This window comes from Ursus americanus, chromosome 9 (assembly GCF_024610735.1).
Source record: "Ursus americanus isolate L20-20 chromosome 9, mUrsAme1.1.p, whole genome shotgun sequence".
Classification (NCBI taxonomy): Eukaryota; Metazoa; Chordata; class Mammalia; order Carnivora; family Ursidae; genus Ursus; species Ursus americanus.
In genome coordinates, this window is record NC_142135.1 from 36973372 (window position 1) to 36995015 (window position 21644).

The 21644-nt window shown below is 35.3% G+C and overlaps 1 protein-coding gene across 2 annotated transcripts in view; it reads left to right on the forward strand.

Moving 5' to 3' along the window:
• STK3 (serine/threonine kinase 3) overlaps positions 1 to 21644 on the forward strand; it is a 269186-nt gene that overhangs the window by 145808 nt on the left and 101734 nt on the right. For both annotated transcript variants that reach the window (XM_045805877.2, XM_045805878.2), the window contains 2 exons: positions 4008 to 4145; positions 9652 to 9777. In XM_045805877.2, coding sequence (XP_045661833.2) covers positions 4008 to 4145; positions 9652 to 9777 — 264 coding nt within the window. The remainder of the gene's footprint in view (positions 1 to 4007; positions 4146 to 9651; positions 9778 to 21644) is intronic.

Consider the following 21644-nt stretch of genomic DNA (forward strand, 5'->3'; position numbering starts at 1 on the left):
CTAAGCTGTTATCCATCAATTTGTAGCAAGTGCAGATGAACAACATTTATCTACACAATCTAGTATCATTTACCTATAGTTTGAGGTCAGTCTATATAGGGGCTTATGTGGTGCTTTGAAATGTTTTTGCAAAGATGAGAGTTCAAATTTGTTTTTATTCTTTAATTTGAAGTAGGAGGTGGTTTGCGTGCCTTTTCCAGCAGCTGAGATTAACCCCATTTTGCCCATCCTTAAAGCCACATTAGGTTCTATTTCAACTATGGAGCTGAGATTAATTAGCTTATTTACAGAAGAACTTTATTATTTAGCACTTTATTGTTTGCTGTTTGTTTTATGTGTTAGTTTTCTACCCCTCAAGTTGACTGTGGGCTCTGTGGTTTGAGATATGTGTCTTACTTTGAAATCTGTAATAGCAGGGCACAAAGTTAGATACTGAAGGAACCATCAGGTAAAGTAGATAATTGAGCCAGGCTACTGAGGCCTGTGTGAAACGGAGAACATATATCCTGGGTAAAGTCAGCCTAATTCCAGCAGATGCTTACCTTGTGGAAGAGTGAACTTGATATGGCCTGAACAAAATATGTCCACTGATGTTATTTGGCCTGTGGCCTATCAGTTTTGTTACTTTATTAGACCATAGTTTTGAACACACAGAAAGTACTTGCTAAATGTCATATGATAGGTGCTTATTGAGTCATAAAACTGGCCACACTGCTTTTGAGGGACTATCTTAGGTGTAAATACATGTAATATGATGTAAGATGTGTAAGAATGTTCTCTTCTATGAAAGGATTTTCCCTTTTTTGAAATAAGATGAATACACTAATAAAGAGATTAACTCTCACCCTAGAATCAACAGACTTGGATATTGAATCTTCACTGCTTTGTCAATGAAAGTCCTTTGGATCCCTTTCCAAGTTAGAAACCAGTGATAACACATTAGTAGCAATTTGCTGCGTATTGTAAGGGCTTTTAAAAGAACGATGTGGTGAATTGTTAGAATACCTGGGTAGCTTGCAAGTAAAGTATTGATTTTTTTATTTCTTAAATTCTAGAGTAATCTTTCGTTCTTCCTTTTTTCCACCCCTTCCAAACAGTGTTGTCAGGATATATTCTTGGTTCTTCCTTTGTAGTATCGCCTACCTTTTTTCTTCCATTTCATTCCTGAGGAAATCATCCTAGTTTGAACTCTTATCACTCACCTTGGGGCATCTCTCCTAGCCCCTAACTGCCTTTTCTATTCCACATTTAGAATGTCTCTAGGGTTTTTGTTCTTGTTTTTCTTTAATCTACTTCTTGGGTCATAAACAATACAATCAAACACACACACACACACACACACACACACACACACACACACGAGGAAAAAAAGAACTTCTTTTCAGATGTGTACTTTCTTGCTGACCAAACTTCATATCCTCCATTCCGCTTCTGATCTTCTCATTTCATTGTCCCTTACTGGATAGTCAGTTGTTCTCTGCTCCTCCTCGTGGCCTGTTCCATTCTCTTGCTTTTCCTTACACTATTTTTTCTTATTAGGAGAATGACCTCTCTTCTGTGTGCCTTATATCATTTCTCTTATTATTATACTATTTAATTCTTTCATTGTTTGTGCTTTCATTGCCAGACTAGGTTAGAGATTTGTTAAGGGTACTGGCTGTATTTTCTGCTGCTTCTTTGAGCTCCATTTAATGCTTAACACCATGCTTTGTGTGTGGCAGGCACTTAACAGATATTTCTGAACTTGATTACTACTTTATGTTTTCCTTCATCTGTGTTTTTTTTATTGTAGTAAAATATACACAGCATAAAATTAACCGTTTGAAACATACAGTTCTGTGAAATCCAGTACATCCACATTGGTGTACAGCAATCACCATCATGCATCTCTAGAATTTTTTCATCTTTCCCAGTTGAAACTCTCTGTCCATTAAACGCTCACTCTCCATTCCGTCCTTCCCACAACTCCTGGCAACCACCATTTCACTCTCTGTCTCCAGGAATTTGACTACTCTAGGAACCCCATATTAGAAAAATCATATAATGTTTGTCCTTTCATGACTCAGCATAATGTTTTCAAGGTTTATTGGTATGTGTTGTAGCATGTGTCAAAATTTTTTTTTAGGGTTAAATAATATGCCATTTTGTGTGTATTTACAGTATAAACATGATGTTTTGTTTATCCATTCATCTGTGGATTGACACTTGGGTTGCTTCCATCTTTTGGCTGCTGTGAATAATGCTGCTGTGGATATACAAATATCGGTTCTGTTCCCTGCCTTTACTTCTTTTGGGTACATACTCAGAAGTGGAATTAGGGAATCATATAGTAACTCTATGTTTGATTTTTTGAGGAGTTGCCATACTGTTTTGCAAGCAACTGCACCATTTTCCAACTCCACCAACAGTGCACGAGGATTCCAATTGCTCCACATTCTTGCCACCATTTGTTATTTTCTGGCATTTTTTAAAAAATAATAGCCATGCTAATGGATGTGAGAGGTATCTCATTGTGGTTTTGATTTGAATTTCTCTAATGACTAGTGATGTTGAGTACCTTTTCATGTACTTATTGGCCGTTCGCATGTTCTTGAAGAAATATCTATTTGAGTTCTTTCCCTGTCTTTTAAGTTGGGTACTTCGGTTATTTTGTTGTTGAGTTATGGGAGTTCTTTATGTATCCCAGATATTAACCCCTTATCATAATACTATTTGCAAATTATTTTCTCCCATTTTGGGTTGCCTTTTCACTTTGTTGATAGTGCCCTTTGATGTACAAGTTTTAAATTTTGATGAACTCCAATTATCTGGGTTTTTTTTCTTTTGTTGCCTAGATTTTGGGTGTCACATCTAAGAAATTATTGCCAAATCCAATGTCTTGAAGCTTTCACCCTATTTTTTTCTTGTGTGTTTTATAGTTTTAGCTCTTACTATTATGGTCATTGATCTATTTTTAGTTAATTTTTTGTATATGGTATAACAAGAATCCAAATTAATTTCTTTGCATGTGTATATCCAGTCTTCTCAGCACCATTTGTGGAAGACTATATTTTCTTCGCTTAATCATCTTTCCCTCATTCATATTTCATTGAATGACCTTCAGCTTTATTGACCCTCACAGTTGTGATTGCAGTAGTAGTAGTGCTTGATACATTTGGTTTAACTTTATTATGTTTTCATTTTTTTTATCTTTTTTTAAAGAAAATGATGTCTTAATAATAATATTTTATCAGGAACTATTGTAGTATCCAAGAGAGGAGTTAATTCATTACAATGATTTCCTAAGAACATTAGGGATTGATTCTCTTGGTTGAAAAAGGATGACTGGATAGCTAGGAGAACATGGATGACAGGAAGACTTTTTAAAACTTTCGAATTTTGAACTATCTGAATGTATTTAATTAGTACTAAGATATTAATACTAAATTAAATCATTAGTAATAAATTTAAGTGTTATCTTAGCTTCAAAACTTTTTATTTGGAATCCTGACTCATGTATTTAGAAAAGGAAATAAAAGTCTTGGCTCTATTAGTGTTATCTAAAATCACAGTAGTAATTTTATTTATACTTAAATATTATGGATTGCAGAAGCAGATTGCACTGCTGCTATCCATTTTGAGCAGCAGTACTTATATAAAACTGAAATGGGAAGTAAATCTGGCATGCAATAGCAATATTAGGGAATACATCTGTTTAATTAGAGAATGTCCTTAGATTGGTAAAAGGGTTAGAATTGCATTCTTTTTTGGAGACTGATTAAAAATAATAGATAAAATAAAGAATGATGTGCTCAATGAGCTACAATTCAAATAGAGGAAATTTAATGGGAAATGATTACATTAGTAGCAGATGGACTTGCTTCCTGAATTGCAATCTTACTGGAAATCCTAGAACAGCTTAAGTTTGTTTTTCAGATTTAGAGTCTGATAAAAAGATAGAGAGATTTGTTTATTTGGTGTGCTGTTGTGATTCTTACCGTGTCTTTTGGCTATTTCATTTTTGCTAGGCTATTTTTATGATTCCCACAAATCCACCACCAACATTCAGGAAGCCAGAACTTTGGTCTGATGATTTCACCGATTTTGTTAAAAAGTGCCTAGTGAAGAATCCTGAGCAGAGAGCTACTGCAACACAACTTTTACAGGTCAGTGCTTATGCATCTAAGGGAAAGATATTTTCTTTATACCTTGTAGCTGTCTCACATTGACCAGAATTGCTGTGGGTTTTATGAACTGATTTCTCAAGATATAAACCTCTGAGGAACTATGGATTGACAAAGACATACATACCATTCTTCTCCTACATGTTTTCTTTGTCTCATTTTTTCTTTTCTGTTTTCCAAATTCAGTCTTCTCTTTTCCCTTTTTCTGTTTCTTTGTTGTTGTGGTTTTCAACTCTTTCTCCAAAGTTGTTTAAAACAAAATTTCCAAAGTGTTCTCATTTCAGAAATGAGTTTATTTTCTCCACTATTACTATTTTTCCTGGTTTTTTTTTCCCCCTGATGTGTTACTCCTTGACCCAGCATTTCTTCTTTGACTTTTTGATCTACCATAAGGTATATCAATACAAGATCCCTGAGCTTCTTGAAAAGATCTCATGTTGTGTATACATACTGGTTATAAGATTACCTAAATACTTTCAGTACTCCTGGTATGAGTAGGTTTTATAGCCAGAGTGTCAGAGGTTTTTGTTTTTGTTTTAAATCTGCCTTGGTATTTAATGCAGTTAGAAATAATTTAATACTTTTAATAAGTGTTTGTGTCTTTATTTTCCCAACAGAATTGGCTTAGACCTCTAAGCTAATAGTAAGTGTGTCTCATGTTAACAAAACTTAATATTTGGAAATTAATTCTTTTTTGACCCAGCAGTTACACTTCTAGAAATTTGTTCTACAGAAAAATTTAACCATGTGTGACATAATTTATGTGCAAAAGTATTCATAGTACATTATAGTGGCAAAAGATTGGAAACAGCATAAATATCTGTCAACAAGTTGGAAGTAATCTCAGGTCCACTGAGAGGAGTGATTGGCAGAATACACACACCTACATGCACACATATGTATATATCATTGTAATATATATTATTATATTCATTATAATATTCACTCAGTTGTATATATCCACCAATATGTTATATTAATATATAACAAATAATAATTATATAATACAATTATATATTTCATTATAATGTCTTTCATATATAAATCATGCGTGTGTGCATGTGCCAGTGCTTGCAGTGGAGTAGCTCTGCAAAAATAATCAAGAAACTGACCTCCAGAGAAAGTAACTATGGCTGAGAAGCAGGAGTGGGATGGAGACATACATTTTTCTAAATGCTCTTTCTGAGCCTTTTGAGTTCCATGCTATATGCAAATATTGCCTTTCAAAAATTATTTAATTGAAACATTTATTTTGAAATATTGTCAGCATTTCAAAGGAATTTTGAACACATAAATCAAGGGCTGAATGGTATTGTTATCATATTGAGTATCTAAATTATTCAACCCCAAGGAAGGCAAGAAAAGTGAAGGGGAAAAGACAAACAGAAAAAGTGGGACAACAATAGCTAAATCGTGGAAGGAGCGGAGATGCCCTGCAACAGATGACTGGATTAAGAAGTTGTGGTCCATATATACAATGGAATATTACTCAGCAATCAGAAAAAATGAGTTCTCAACATTTGCTACAACATGGACGGCACTGGAGGAGATAATGCTTAGTGAAATAAGTCAAGCAGAGAAAGACAACTATCATAAGATTTCTCTCATCTATGGAACATAAGAACTAGAATGATCAGTAGGGGAAGAAAGGGATAAAGAAAGGGGGGGTAATCAGAAGGGGGAATGAAACATGAGAGACTATGGACTATGAGAAACAAACTGAGGGCTACAGAGGGGAGGGGGGTGGGGGAATGGGATAGACCGGTGATGGGTAGTAAGGAGGGCACATATTGCATGGTGCACTGGGTGTTACACACAACTAATGAATCATCGAGCCTTACATCGAAAACCGGGGATGTACTGTATGGTGACTAACATAATATAATAAAAAATCATTATTAAAAAAAAAAAAAAAAAGAAAAAGAAAAAGTGGGACAGATAACACAAAAAATGATAGTGAAAATAAATCCAAATATATCTGGTAACTGATTTTTAGATAATGTAACCAGTATTTCTTTGTAGTCTTTCATAATCTTTTCTAATCTCAAGAAAAGAAATTCTGGGGTATTTTTTCACTTTGAATTTTTAGGATAAAAAAACATTTAAGAAATATTCTAGGGGCGCCTGGGTGGCCCAGTCCATTGAGCATCTAACTCTTGGTTTCATCTCTGGTTATGATCTCATGGATCATGAGATTGAGCTCTGGTTTCAGTGGGGAGTCTGCTGGAGAGTCTCTCCCTCTCCCTCTGACCCTCGCCCCACTCTCTCTCTCTCCCTCTCTCAAATAAATAAATCTTAAAAAAAAAAAAAAAAAGAAAGAAATACTCTAGTATAATTCCTTAATTTTGTGGATGAAGGTCTCGAAGCCCAGAAAGGTTAAATGACTCACTGAAGATCACACAGTGAACGTGACTGTTGTAGGCTTATTCCATTTGCCCCGTAGCGCCACTCTGTTTTCTGCCCAAGAAGTTGACCTGTACGGGCTACATTAACAAGCTCTTTTACCCTCTAGCCTCTAGTTGGGTTTGGCTCAAACATCTTTTCTTTATAACAAGAGCAAACTATGCAACTAATTTTTTATAGTGCTTATGAACCAATATTTGCTTTCTTGATTTTTTTCAATTGTGCTATTGTTGACCATTCAAGGCCTCTGTTATAATGTGCCCTTCCTTGTCTAGCTTCCTTTTTTTTTTTTTTTAAGATTTACTTATTTATTTGAGAGAGAGAGAGAGAGAGAGAGGGTGTGTGCATGTGAGCATGAGCAGCAGGGCAGAGGGAAAGGGAGAGGAATCTCCAGCAGACCATGCTGAGCACAGAGCCTGAAGCAGGGTTCGATCTCATGATCCTGAGATCATGACCTGAGCTAAAACCAAGAGTCGGGTGCTTAACTGACTAACATGGTCTCAGGGTGGTGAGATTGAGCCCCCCACCTGGGCATTCCCCTGGTCTAGCTTCTTAACTGACCCCTTGCTACCTCCTTTCTTTTCTTGTATAAATTCTGAAATAATAGACTTGTAGTTTCTTATACAGACCATGCTTTTTCAATCCTCTGTACCTTTTCTCACACTGTTTCCCCTACCCCAACCTAGTTTAAAAAAACCCTTCACAAACAGGCTCCTTCTTACTCTTTGTCTAATTGTTTCTAATTCAAATTAGGTACTCCTCCAGGAAGCCTTCCTCTCATCCTTGTTTAGGTTAGTTGTCGGTGTTCCCATAAGTGCATATCATCTATTGGTATCCAGTGCTTAATACATGTGTATTAGGTAGAATAATTTTCTTGAGTCTCATTAGACTCATTTGAGTCTTATTTTGCCAGATGCCTAGAAGCCATTCTGTCTCTTAAAGGAGTTTTGCACATGTGTTATATATTATGAGTTGCATTATGACTCTTAGAGGACAGTCTTATTACCAACTATTAGTGGACACATCTATAGCCTACCTGTACAAACACCATGTTAATTCCCAGACCCTGAAAAAGAAACAGTTTTTAAAAGAGAAATTCATGCGGAATTGTTATGATGGTTTATTCTCTGTGGCACAACATAAATAATTGCTTAAATTTGAAAGGATCATAGACTGAAAGGATCCTTTGAAATTGTTAGTTTAACTCATAGTAGTATTTAAAAGATGAGGAAATTGAAACCCTAAAGATATTAAAGGACAGGGTTCAAGTTCAGCCTCGTGGCACTAGAGTTTGTGGGCAGCCTCCAACCTAAAGTCAACTCCTGCCCCAGGATGTCCTTCTGTGAGCATGTGAGGTTGGCTGAGATCTGCCATTATTTGAATTGACCCCTGGGCGTGGCTGTAACAGACGGTGTCCTGGGTTACTCTGTGTACTCCTGTGGCATGTGACTTACTCTTCATTTCACCAGTTCAGCTGAGGAGTAGAAACTTTATCTACCTTGTTTTCTCTCCCATTTACAATAGTCAAAATACTTTCTCTTCATACATTGAAATCTGTATCAAACTGTGATAGTGTTTGCTTTAACCTTTAAATAATTGAGAAAACTCAAGTATAAGGGAAATCTATTGTATTTACACTATTTTTGCTCTTTCCATTGTTCTTTCTCCTAATGTTTCACAGTCTTTTCTTTCATTACTTCCTTTCTGTCTAGAGGACTTCCTGTAAGCCATTTTTTAAAGGTAGGTCTGCAGTAACAAATTCTTATTTTTCCTTCATCTGAGAGTGTCTCAACTTCCCTTTCTTTCCTGAAGGAAATACTTTTATGTTCGGTTGATCTTTATTAAAAGAACTGTCTATTGACATATAATTATGAAAATTACGTTTTGAAGCTGTATTGCTACCTCAAAAGGTTATCTATCTCAAATTGTACTTGTAACCTGTCCCTCTACTTTCTCTCGCATTCCCCCAGCCCCCCTCAATAAAAAAGTCATTGAAGGGGCTCTGGGTGGCTCAGTCGGTTCAGCATCTGACTCTTGATTTCAGCTCAGGTCATGGTCTCAGGGTGGTGAGATTGAGCCCCACATCGGGCTCCACGCTAGGTGTGGAGCCTACTTAAGATCCTCTCTCCCTCTGCCTCTCCCTCTGCTGACTCGCATGCACACTGGTTCTCTCTCTCAAAAAAAAAAAAAGTCATTGGAAACCTCCATCTATTCTGGTGGTTTCCCTTCTGTTTATCAGAATTGTAGCACACTCAGATATTTTAGCTAGATCAGGATGATACAAAAAAAGAAGTTAAAAGTTTTATACATTGTATAGAAACGAGATAATATGTTCTGAAAAGTATTTTTCTTTTATTGCTGTTATTTCTCCATTGGAGAGGATTATATTATTCAAAACATAATAAAGTAAAAAAAATGTAAAAGAAGTAACAAAGTAGTTGCCCTCCTTTTGACTACTGTCAGTTTATTAAGATTAATTAAAATTTGTATGAATTACCAAAATAATTTTATTTTTATATGTAATGTAATCACCAATCTCTTCCTTTTTATGAGTTTTTAATTCATTAATTTTTAATTTTTTAAAGTTTTTATTTAAACTCCAGTGAGTTAACATACAGTGTAATATTAGTTTCAGGTGTACAATATAGTGAGTCAGCACTACTGCACCACACCTGGTGCTCATCACAACAAGTGCCCTCCTTAATCCCCATCACCCACCTCCGCTCTGGTAACTGAAAATCACCACTCTTTTGAAAAAAAATTTTTTTTTTATCTTTTTCACTATCTAATCTATACCTCCTTCGGACAATAATATTTTTGAGGGTAATGTAGTTTTATTAACAGGATTGCATTTTTTTGTGCATGCTTTAATGGTTTTCTAAAATCAAGTAAACCTAAAACCGAAATCTTTATTTCTAAAGCAGCTGAAATATTTTCTTTTCTTAATGTATACATTTAATTCTGGTTGAAAGGAACAACCACTGAAGCCTAAGATCCTGGTTAGCATTATGCATTGTTTTAACATATTTTAGACATAATTCAGAGAAATCTTTTGAATTTATACCATTGAATTTTACTTTTCCAGCATACTTTTATCAAGAATGCAAAGCCTGTATCAATTTTAAGAGACCTGATCACAGAAGCTATGGAGATCAAAACTAAAAGACATGAAGAGCAGCAGCGAGAATTGGAAGAGGAGGAAGAAAATTCGGTTCGTAAATACCCTCAGAAAGTTGCTTTTTTCTTCTGAGTCATTTTTCATAGCAAAATAGCATAATTATGTATCACATTTTATGATGTCTAATGCTTTTCTTCACTAATGATGTTTTCCTTGTTTTAAATTATCCATTTTTTTCTGGTTTAAGATCCAGAGGTGAATACCTCTTGGTATTCAGGGAGTTATAAAATCTGAAAACACAAATTTTTTTTTTTTTATTGATTGAAAAGGCCAGCGATAGTACTGTATTTTCCCATAGAAGTTTGTTTTAATCTTATAGTTATACAAATAGTGTTATTTTGCTAATTTACACTTAGTTTTAATTTCAGAGATTGGTTATCCAACTGGGATTTCTTTTGAAATTCTTTTACCCTTTTCACCAACTATTAAACCTGTGTCATAAGGTATCCCAGGACAAGGACAAGTGTACATCTTTGCAGAGCTGATTTTTGATCATTTTTTAGATATATAATATATTAGTTAATCATTTAGCAGGGACTGTGGACTGCCTGGTGAGACAGATGTTTTAAACTTATTTTCTAGATGTAAGATTTTTACTAATGAATCCATCCTTCAGAATTTTAAATAACATCTTTATAAAGATGGTTTTATTTGTAGCTTTGGGATTGTGTATTAATTCTACAAAGCTAAATAAGTGATATGGAATGAGGTAAAGGCCTTGGTTCTTGCTTTCAAGGGGCTTTATAGTTCCCACTCTACGTTCCTGCATGTTGATAGATACAGTTATTGATTTCTCTCCAGTTAACATTTGTAAATGTTAATTTTTTTTAGATTTTTTTGTAGTTTTAAAAGCACTTTTATCATATATTATTTCATGTTATGTTTAAAAAAAGTAAGATTGGTCACGTATATATGTTATTTTATTATTCCATTTTGCAGATGAGTGTAATTAGGTTAGGAGAGAAGTGATTTACCAAAGTTTACAAAGCTAATGAGGAACCAAGAATAAAAGTAGGTCTTGTAAGCTCCCATGTTCGTTGATTAATATCTAATGCTCACTTTTCAGATGTTAACTAGTACTTTAGAAATAAACAACATTGGCTTATCAGAGTTACATAATTTCTGATAAGTTTATATTCACAAAAAAAGTCTAGTTTTTGCCCTTCTCTGGTGGTACCCATCTGCCTTGCTTTCACCTTATGCAAGCCTCCTATGAGTTCTGGGCTGGTAAACTGCCTTCAACTAGCTGTCAGCGGACAGGTGATTGTTTTGCTTTGTTCTGTCTTCCCTACTTAATTATAGGCCAGTTTCCATTTTTGATGGATAAAGAACCATTGATTACTCCAGAGCTTGCCAGTTTTTACTAGTTTTAAGACCTTGCTGTAGTCACTTTGGTGATTTTCTGCTGCTTCCGTGATCTTTCTTCACTATTTTCCTTTCCTCTCCTGAGCTCCAGCCACCTTGATCTTCTTTCAGATTTTTTATTTTTAATGTGCCAAAAACCTTTCCTCCCTCTGCTTGAAACACTTCTTCCTTAGTACTAGAGTCACTTAGTTCTTCTCATCTTTTGAGTCTCAGCTTTAAATATCACATGCTCCAAAACTTAGTGCTTAAAGCAGTACACATTTATTATGTCATGATATCTGTAGATCAGCTATTTCAGAAGTGGCTTAGTTGGATCATTTTCACGGTTTCTCAGGAGGTTGCAGTCTAAGTGTTGGTGAGAGCTGTGGTCATCTCGAAGGCTTGACAAGGACTGGAGTTCTAAGATAGCTCACTCATACGGTTTTTGGTGGGCTGCTTCCATTCCTTGCCATGTGGACTCTCTCTAGGGCTACTTGAGAGTTCACAGCATGACAACTGACTTCTCTTAGAGTCAGTGATCCAAGAGGAAATCTCAGTGCTTTTTATGACATAGTCTCAGGAGTTGCACACCGTCACTTCTGCCACATTGTATTTGTTAAAAGAAGTTACTGGTCATAGAAAGTGGTGGAGTAGGGAGCTCCAAGAATCTGTGCCTCCACAGATTTACATGCCTGCCACCACCCCCCCATTGTCTAGCTCACCAGCAGCCATAGGAGCAGCAGCAGAGAGAGGTGGTAGGGGAGAGCGGTAAGAATCTTGTTCTCAAAAGATGGTGGCTTTGCATTTTGTCCTGTCTGGTGGTTCCCTGAGGGACCAGCACAGAGGCTTCCCTTTGTTTTGGGCCCCATGAGCTAGAGCAGCTTCCTGGATGGTGTCTGTCAAAAACATCTAAATTTACTAGACCTAATAAACAATTCGGCATAGTTGCAGGGTATAAGATCAACATAAAAAAAATCAGTATGTTTTCATCAGAATAAATTTAAGCAAGAAGGTAAAAGACTTGTACAGTGAAAAGTACAAAACATTGCCGAAAGAAATTAAAGAGTACCTACATTAATGGAAGGACAGCCTGTATAAATGGATTGGAAGACTTAATAATGTTAAGATAACAATATTCTCCAAAGTGATTCACAGATTAATCTAATTCCTATCAAAATATCAGTGGTCTTTACTGCAAAATGGAAAAACCAACCCTCAAATACAAATGGATCGAGGGGGCCTCAAATAGCTAAAACGATACTGAAAAAGAAGAACAAAGCTGATGTACTCACCTCCCAATTTCAAAACTTAACATAGGGCTGTAGTAATCAAATGTGGTACTGTCATAAGGATAGCCATACAGACCAATGGAATAGAATTGAGAGTCAGGAAAAAACCCATACATCTATGGCCAGTTGATTTTCAACAAAGGTGTGGAGTCTTTTTGAAAAAACAGATGGTACTGGGACAACTGGATAGTCGCATGTAAAAGAGAGAACTTGGACTCCTACCTTTATCATATACAAAGGCCTTTTAATATAAGGTCTAATTGTATGGAACAAAAAACTAAATATAATGTTAAAACACTTAGGAGAAAACAAGTAATCTTCCTGACTTTGGATTTGGCAATGGATTCTTAGAAAATCAAAGCATGAGTAACAAAAGAAAAAAATAGAAAAAAATTTATTAAAATTTAAACTCTGTACATCAAAGGATATTATCAAGAAATGAAAAGACATCCTATGAAATGGAAGAAAATATTTACAGATTATATATCTCATAAGGGTCTAGTATCCAAAATATGTAAAGAACTCTGGCAACTCAACAACAGAAAGGCCTAATTGAAAAATAAGGAAAGGATTTAAGTAGATATTTTTCCAAAGGTATACAAATTGCCAACAAGCACATGAAAGGAGGCTCAGCAACATTAGTCATTAAGGAAATGCAAATCAAATCCACAGTGAGATATTACTTCACACGTACTAGGTGTGCTGTGATTAAACAAACAATACCAGGAAATAACAAGTGTTAATAAGGATGTGGAGAAATTGGAGCCCTTAGACATTGCTGATGGGAATGTAAAATGGTACAGCTGTCATGGGGTAGTTCCTTAAAATGTTAAACAGAATTACCGTATGATCTAACTTCTATGTTCCACTTCTAAGTATATACCCGGAAGAATTGAAAACAGTACTTAAATACTTACACGTAAATGTTCATAGCACTATTCATAATAGACCAAAGTAGATAAATTTTGGTATATACGTACAATGGAATATTATTCAGCCATAAAAAGAAATAGTGTTTCATGTTACAATGTGATAACCTTGTATCATGAAGTGAAAGAAGCCAGACATCAAAAGTCATATTGTGTAATATGAATTATCTGAAATAGGTAAATCGTCAGCACAAAAATCAGATTGGTGCTCGCCAGAGACTCCAGATGGGGAGTGACTGCTTGATGATTTCTTCTAGGGTGATGAAAATATTTTGATACTAGATCGAGGTGATGGTTGTATAACATTGTGAATGTACTGAATGTCACTGTACACTTAAAAGTAATTTAATGTTACTTGAAGTTTACTTCAATTAAAAGTAAAAACAAGTCACACAGTCTGCATCACACTTAAGCAGAGGAGAGGTAGACTCTACCTTTTCAGGGAAAATTTCAAAGAATTTCTGGACATGTTTTAAAACTAACAAGAACTGTCCTATAGCTGCAAATTATTTACATTCCTTGCCCATGAACAGAGTGAGTATACTCACTACGTCTTAAGAACTGTCTCTTCTTTGCTCTTAAGTATTATCCCTTTACATTATCAGCTCCCAGTCCGGGATTTCGTCTTCTAAATCACATTCGGAAAGAGATGAGAATCCTTCAGTCTTAGTTCATCTCCATTTGAAGACTTGTAAACTAAAGATTAGTTGCCTGCCCCCCACATACCTAATATACAGTGGTGGGTCAGGCATAGATCATCACTGTACATAGTTCTGTTAAAAAAGAATGTTATATGCAAGTAATGAATCATGGAACATTACATCAAAAACTACGGATGTACTGTATGATGACTAACATAACATAATAAAAAATTATATAAAAAAAGAATAAAGACAGGAGGCATGTTAATTAGTAGTCCATGGCAATTTTGGAATCCAGCCAAGCAAGTGGTAGGAGTTCCTTGATTATTTCAATTCTATTCCTGCCCTGTTTCTCTACGACTCTTTACTGTATGCCCTCTGAGTTCTTGATTCTGCTGTCATTCTTCCTTTTTCATGTAAGCTGTTCTGTGTTTTGAACTAAATCATTTTCTCAGCCTGCTTCCTACCTGTAGAAGTTTGAGGGTCCAACGTCCTCTTTTCATCTTGTGCTGTCTCTGTCCTACTGAGACTATGCTAGTGGTGTTTTGGACAAAAAAAAACCTTTGTGGGTGTCCTATAAATCTTATTGTGGTTCATCATGGGAACAGGCAATACTCATACATTTTGTCGAAATAATTGCTTCTCTGCCTTGGGCTCCCACTAAGACTGCTATGGGCAATGCCTTTAAGCTTCTGAAAAGCCCTATTACTTATCTTGGCTCTTTCTGAAGTCTTAGCGAAGGACTTTACAGTCACCTCTGAAGCTTGATTTTTAAACACTGTTTTCTGAATGTGCTTTGGATTTGATGTTTGCTTAGAAGCTTTTTCATAATTGTGGCGTTGTTTGCTGTCTTAGAGGCTAAGAATTTACAAAACCAGCAAGTCCTGATTCCTTTTTTAATGATTCTTTCTTAAGCTTTTCCCTCTCCTTTTGCATTTTGTTATAAGCAGTAGGAAGAAACTGGGCATCACCTTAAACACTCTGCCTGGAAATCTCCTTAGCTGGACTACCCAGTTTAATAGGTACATGTTTACTTCCCTGGTTATTATACACAATGTCCTAAATTTTCAGCCAGAGCATAATAAGAATATCCTTTCTTCAAACTTCCCATGTAGTTCTTAAACTCTAATTAGCCAATGATTTTTAAAAGGCTAGTTTTTAGTTAGCTGGTGTGGTTTATTGAAATACTATACAGGCACTTCAGTGAATGTTTAAATATTTATACAGTAAAAGAGTTAGTGCTTATTGTTTTTAAGTAAAAGAACAAGGCAAACATTCCACATGTGGTATGTTGGATGATTACTTAAAAGCAAAATGGATGGTGTTAATAAGTTGAATTTATGAGATAAGGCACCGAATGCACCATTGACAAGCAGTTATTTTTAAAGTAGATTAAAAGATTGATACAGAGTTTACAAGAGTCGCTTTGTCACTGGAGTTTAGGCATTTCCCGTGCAGATCACAGTGTTAAGTAAAATACCAGGAGTTGAACGGATGTAGAAGAATGTTACATTAAGTGAAACGTTGAGTAAAAATGTAGGATACTTCTTGATGTTATATGCATGTATATATAAGCACATATATATTATATGCATGTATCAGACCCTTTATATTCACTTCCATCTAAAGAAAGTTGCTGTTTGATTTCATAGTAGTTTAGTAATGACTCAAAGAAGAAGATTTTGCATATTAATTGGCCTGAGACTATGTCTTAGAGGTTCTGTTTTTTAGAATAGAAATGGGGACTTTCTGGTGATTTCTTTATGGTTCGAACTCTAAGCTTCTCAGGCTGTGGTCCTTAATGTCTTGGGGTGACATATCCCCATTAAATGACTCACTGAAGCAGTAATTCTCAGCATGGGCATGGGGAGAAATGCAGGGATGCTTTGAAAAATTCACTCCCCTGCAGATGATGATATAGCCTCCGTATGAGCATTTCTCAGAACCTTCCTCCTTCTCCTGCCCCTGTTTAATAATGGAACTTCAAATCGGTCTACCTGGTGAGAACCTTTTGAACGAGGTAGAGAATAGAACAGCAGAATCAACTTCAGTCAGTCCCGAAGCCTGCATTGTATTTAGTTGGTTAAATGGGGTGGGTAGAATTGATCTAAGAGCAGGAGAAACTGCTTGAAGTTAAGTCCTCATTGTGTTCCTATACAACTGTGTCTTTGGGCATGTTGCTACCCAAATCACTTTCACCATTTGTAAAAAGGGAATTAATGATAGACTAGAGTTCCTGTGGGAATATAATTTTTGAAAATATATCTAAGCACTTAGAACAGTGTATTATGCATAGTATGCTCAATAAAGTTTGCTTTCATGTTTATTAATACTACTACTTGTACCAGCAATATTGCCATTAGCTACAACATTTTGGCCAGGTTTTTTTGTTTTCGTTGCTTGGTTTGTTTAGTTTTTGGTACCTTAGGTAGTAATTGTTGCTGCTGCTAGTTTTGCTACTCAAAGGACCACCAAGATGATGTCACTGATCAGATTTGAACCAATATTTATATTCACAATTTCTTTTTAAGTATTTTAAGACATATTTTAAGTGGCCAAATGTGTTTGGAAGAATTGGTAGAGATTTTTGGAAACCTGATTTAAGCTTATAAAAAATATATTTGAGGAAAAACAGTAAAGAAAATTTATTCTCATTCCTTTACTTCCTAAAAGTAAATTAGGTTTAGTAAGGAACATTTATATTTGACATAAAATTATTGATCAAAATTAAAGCTCTTTAAAATAATTGATTACTTGTTATTTCTTATTTTCCCCATACAGTTAAATCACAATTTTAAAACTACTCAGTGTTTATATACTCATGACTGTATAAATATTGTTTGCAGAGAAACATTATAATATATTTTGGTTATATGTTCTTTCTTTTTGTGATTTCTAGAACTAATGGTTGTCTCAGTTTTTGTTACTGTTGTTTGTTGTTGTTGTTAATTTTTCTATGGACCTATCGCTAATTTTTCTCAAATGCTACATTCCTACACTCTCTGTAGGAGCAGTAGACTCTGTGTATGTTCAAACACAGACCATTTATTAGTTTCATACTTTTTTCGACTATTCTTTCTCTGGCCCTCTCTCCTCCTCTAACCTGTACTGACTGCTTTCCTTTTTTTTTTTTTTTCCCCAAGAGTTTGTTCATTTATTTGAGAGAAAGGGAGAGAGCACAAGCAGGGGGAGCAGCAGGCAGAGGGAGAAGCAGGCTCCCACCAGCAGGAAGCCTGATGCGGGACTTGATCCTAGGACCCTGGAATCATGACCCGAGCTGAAGGCAGACGTTTAACCGACTGAGCCACCCAGGCACCCCAGATCTGTACTGACTGCTTTCTAGAGTCTTGAGCAGCAGTCACCATGAGACCTCCCTTCAACATCATCCTGGGAAGTTCCTTTTGTTCTGTTCTGTAATGGATTCTCTGTTCCCTGTATCTTGTGTTTCTTGTTTTACTTACTCATTCTGATGGGCCCTATCTCCCAGGAGCTTCCAGACATTAGCGGGTTTTTTGTTTTGTTTTGTTTTGTTCTTTTTTTCAGACCTTGCTTATGGGACCGTGTCTTTATTCTACCTTTACCCTTGAGAGATTGAGTATAAAATTTTGGATCAGAAATAATGTTCCCTTAAAATTTTGAAGGCTTTGTTCTGTTTCCTAACTCAGCAGAAGACAGATGACAATCTGATACCTGACCTTTTAAATGTTGTATGGAAGATTTTTAGACTTTCACTTTTCTCTGTTATTTAAAACTTTCTTGATAATGTGCCTTGTAGATCTTTTTTCATTCGTTGTGTGGAGTGTCTTTGGCCCTTTCAGTTTGGAAATACTGTTAAGTGCTGTGTAATTTTATGATTGCTTTTTCATGGTACTTGTATCTCTTCACTTCTCTCTGCTCTTGTATATCCTCTCTCTCTCTCTCTGGCACTCCTTTTATTCGATTATTGGACTTCTTAGATTTATCATTCAATGATTTTTTGTTTTTTTCTCTGTTTTGTCTTGGAGTTCTCATCAAGTTTATCTTCTAAACCTTCCGTTTTTTTCCTGTGTGAAATATTTAATTTCCAACATGTCCTCCTCTTCCTCATTGTTATTATATTATCACTTTGAAGAAAGTCCATAAAGTAAAAAGTGAGAGATCAAAACAAAGGAAAGAGACAAGGCAGGAAGCAAAAGAAAATTCAAAGGTCTAGTGATTGTATTATAAGCACTAAAATTACCTACTGGACACTCTGTAAGTAAGAGTAGAGTCAGTTGACTTGAGAACCTCACTATAAAAGATGTTAGGATCTACTGCTCTGAGGCCTGAATTTGCTTGCTTCTTGTGACTTCTCTCCTTGCAAGCTTAAGTTTTAGATTTCTTTGGTCCGGTGAGTTAGCTGCTACTTATAGATTTATCTGCTTTCTAGCTTCCAAATTTTTGCACATCTCCTGTTTGCTGTTTTCTCCTCTCTCATGATTTCTGTCTTTATGAGTTATTCCTTTTTTGCGCCTTTATAATTTCGGAAGAGTTTTGAGAGGGATAGGCATAAACCATGTGCTCAATCCTCCATTTTAATGGAAATTCTTACCATTTGTCGTTTCTTGGCTGTTCTGAAATCATAATTTGAAATATTGAGTTTTTAATATGATGATATTTAATATAGATAAATCTGTAAAACTTCATATATTATAATGGTTATAAAATCCTTGAGTACTCATAAATTAGCACAATTCAAAAAAAATTATAGTCTGTTCAGTTCTGGTTTATTCTGGACAGTTTGTAATAGTGACCTAAGAAGGGAAAGAAAGCTTCTAAAAAGTAACATTACACAAAATCAGGACAATTTAAGGCAAATTAGTAGTTGATAAGAATAGAAGAAGTAAATGGATATTTCTCTTTTTTTGAACCACTATGTCTGTTATAACTAATTTTCTTTAGATGGTGGACTACAGAAAGGTATACTCTTGGACCCTCCAGCCTCCAGCATTTGAGAATAATTATAGAATAATGAACCATTATGTGACTGATGCTACATTTGTCTTAACATTTATATCTGTGATGTCAAGGTTGTTGCTTTGTAACCTCTTCTTATTTTCATTTGTAACTCACCTTGGTTACCTTTGGCTCATGAAACTTGCTGAATTTTTTTTTTTTTTTAATTTGCTCCAATTTGGGAGATTCATTTGGCCAGTATCTGTTAGTTATAGTTCTGGAGACTGGTTACCTTTTAGGGTATGCCAGGAGTTTTTGGATGGATATTTTGATATCCTAGTTGTTTTCATTGAGGTTTTTCCCCATTCGTTTTTCTTCTTTTTGATTATTTCAAAGATGAATTTTTTTTTCAGCATGGAGGGAGATTTATACTCTCAAGTTTTATTTCTGCATTTATTTTTATCCTGGAGGACTGTATTCTTTGACAGTCTTTATAGTAGCTATCTTTAGCCCTGACCCTGAACTGGTCCTTATCCAGTGAATGGGCCAGTAGGACACTGAGCCATGTTGGCCCTGGACCATTGGAAAATTTTATAAAGCTAAATTTTGAGGTAATATGATTGAATTCTTTTCCTGATTCTAAAAACCTAGAGCTATGAAATTCACAATATTGAGTTGCTACATTGTAAGAGGCATTTATATTTGATATTCAGTATTAATACTTGAGCTCATTGTGGATCCGGCTTTTTCCATTCTCAGTGAGTGCAATTTCCTGAGAATTTATGAGTTATACCAATATCAACTTATAATTTTTCCAAATTTAATTTTCTTCTACATGGTTCAGCTTACTACAGATGGAGAAAAATCTGTGGCCTAAAATTAAATAGATATTTCCATCAGTTCTCAATGTGACTTTTGAAAAGGAAACAGTTTATGATAACCATTTCAAGATATGTTGTTTTTAAAAATTTTAGTTCTGTACACCTGTGTTCTGGGTAACTATTATAAACAAATCGCCTTAAATATTTTTTTTATTCAAGAAAGGTATGAGACATGAGTGGAAATAGTGCCTTATGAATTTGATTTTTATACCTATTACAGAAAAAGCTAGTCTGATGAGAATACATCCTGACAAATTGACATGTTTTGATAGGTGTTGAGGTAATTGTACAGATTTTAAAAATTAAACAAATTGCAAACAGAGATTTCTGCAGCAGGTTAATCCCAATATCAAGGTTTTTGTGTTAGTTTAAGCATTGCTAAACATGACAAAGGTTTTTTTTTTTTGGTGGGTTTTTTTTTTTTTTTTTGGCATTTCTGAGCATGTGATATAAATTTGGTGCTGAGATGGGTCAACTGTATAACATAGTAAGAAAGAATTTGTTTCCTAGATGTTAGTGGAAGATATTCCCAAGTCTGTAGTGTGAGATGATTAAATAACATAACTATATTTGCTCATATTTACTGTAAATACTTAAATTGCCTATAGAAAATCCATTTTTCAAAGAGTATCTGCTAATAGAATTGCTCTTTCTATTCAGTAAAACTTTAAAAATACAGTATTTTTTTGTCACCAAGGAGCATGAATAGCAGAGTAAAAAGCAAAGGTATGTGGATTGTTTCTGCCATATAAGTTTAAAAAATCTTATCCAGTAAAGGATGCCATTTTAAAAATAAGACAGGCTTCTGTGCGTTCTTTTTATTTTTTTTTTTAAAAGCATGTACAGGGGCGCCTGGGTAGCGCAGTCATTAAGCGTCTGCCTTCAACTCAGGGCGTGATCCCGGTGTTCTGGGATCGAGTCCCACATCGGGCTCCTCCGCTGGGAGCCTGCTTCTTCCTCTCCCACTCCCCTGCTGTGTTCCCTCTCTCGCTGTCTGTCTCTCTGTCACATAAATAAATAAAAATCTTTAAAAAAAAAAGCATGTACATATTGGAGTTTGCTAAATATGTATTTCTTGTTATGTCACAATATCACAAATATATTCTGTCAACATGACTTATTACTGTCGATATTACCCATGATCATCTGGCTGAGGTAGTATTTATCAGGTTTCCTCACAATAATATTATTCTTTTCCCCTTTCCATACTTCACACTTTCGAAAGAAATCACACTATACAGCCCACACTTAAGGAGTGGAGAGTTATGCCCCTTCTGTTTGAGGGCAGAGTATCTATATAAAGTATATAGAATTTTTCTGCACAGGGGATTTGTCTATTCTTCCCATTTATTCAATCATTTATGTCAGTATTGATTCATGATTGTTTAATTTACACTTTTCATTTGAATTTAATACTGCTTTATTTTGTTGTCAAAGTGTTCTAGCTTTGACCATTGGGAGAACTTTTCTAGTTGGCACCTTTGCCTCTTTGACATACTCCCATCATTGTGGGTTTTTTAGGGGTTTTGTTTTTAGTATGTTCTCACTCTCTGACACTGTAAGATACTTATATATCTTGTGTATTTCCTGCCATGATCCTAGGATCCTAGGAGCCTAGTTCCTTTAATTAGAGAATGGCATTCAAACCCAAGACCTGGACGTGGTGTGCTTATTGCTACTGTGGGGTGGACCCTCTCAGCTGACAAAAGCAAATGTGTTTATACTAACCTGTGTAATACACAAACACATACCTATAAACTATACATCTATATATGTATATATCTGTATCTGTCTATATATCTCCATCTGTATCAGTATTAAGCTGAACATGAATTCATACTGATATCTCTGACTCTAACCCATTACCGCATGGATCATTCCTCATGCCTCCCCTTGCTTGTT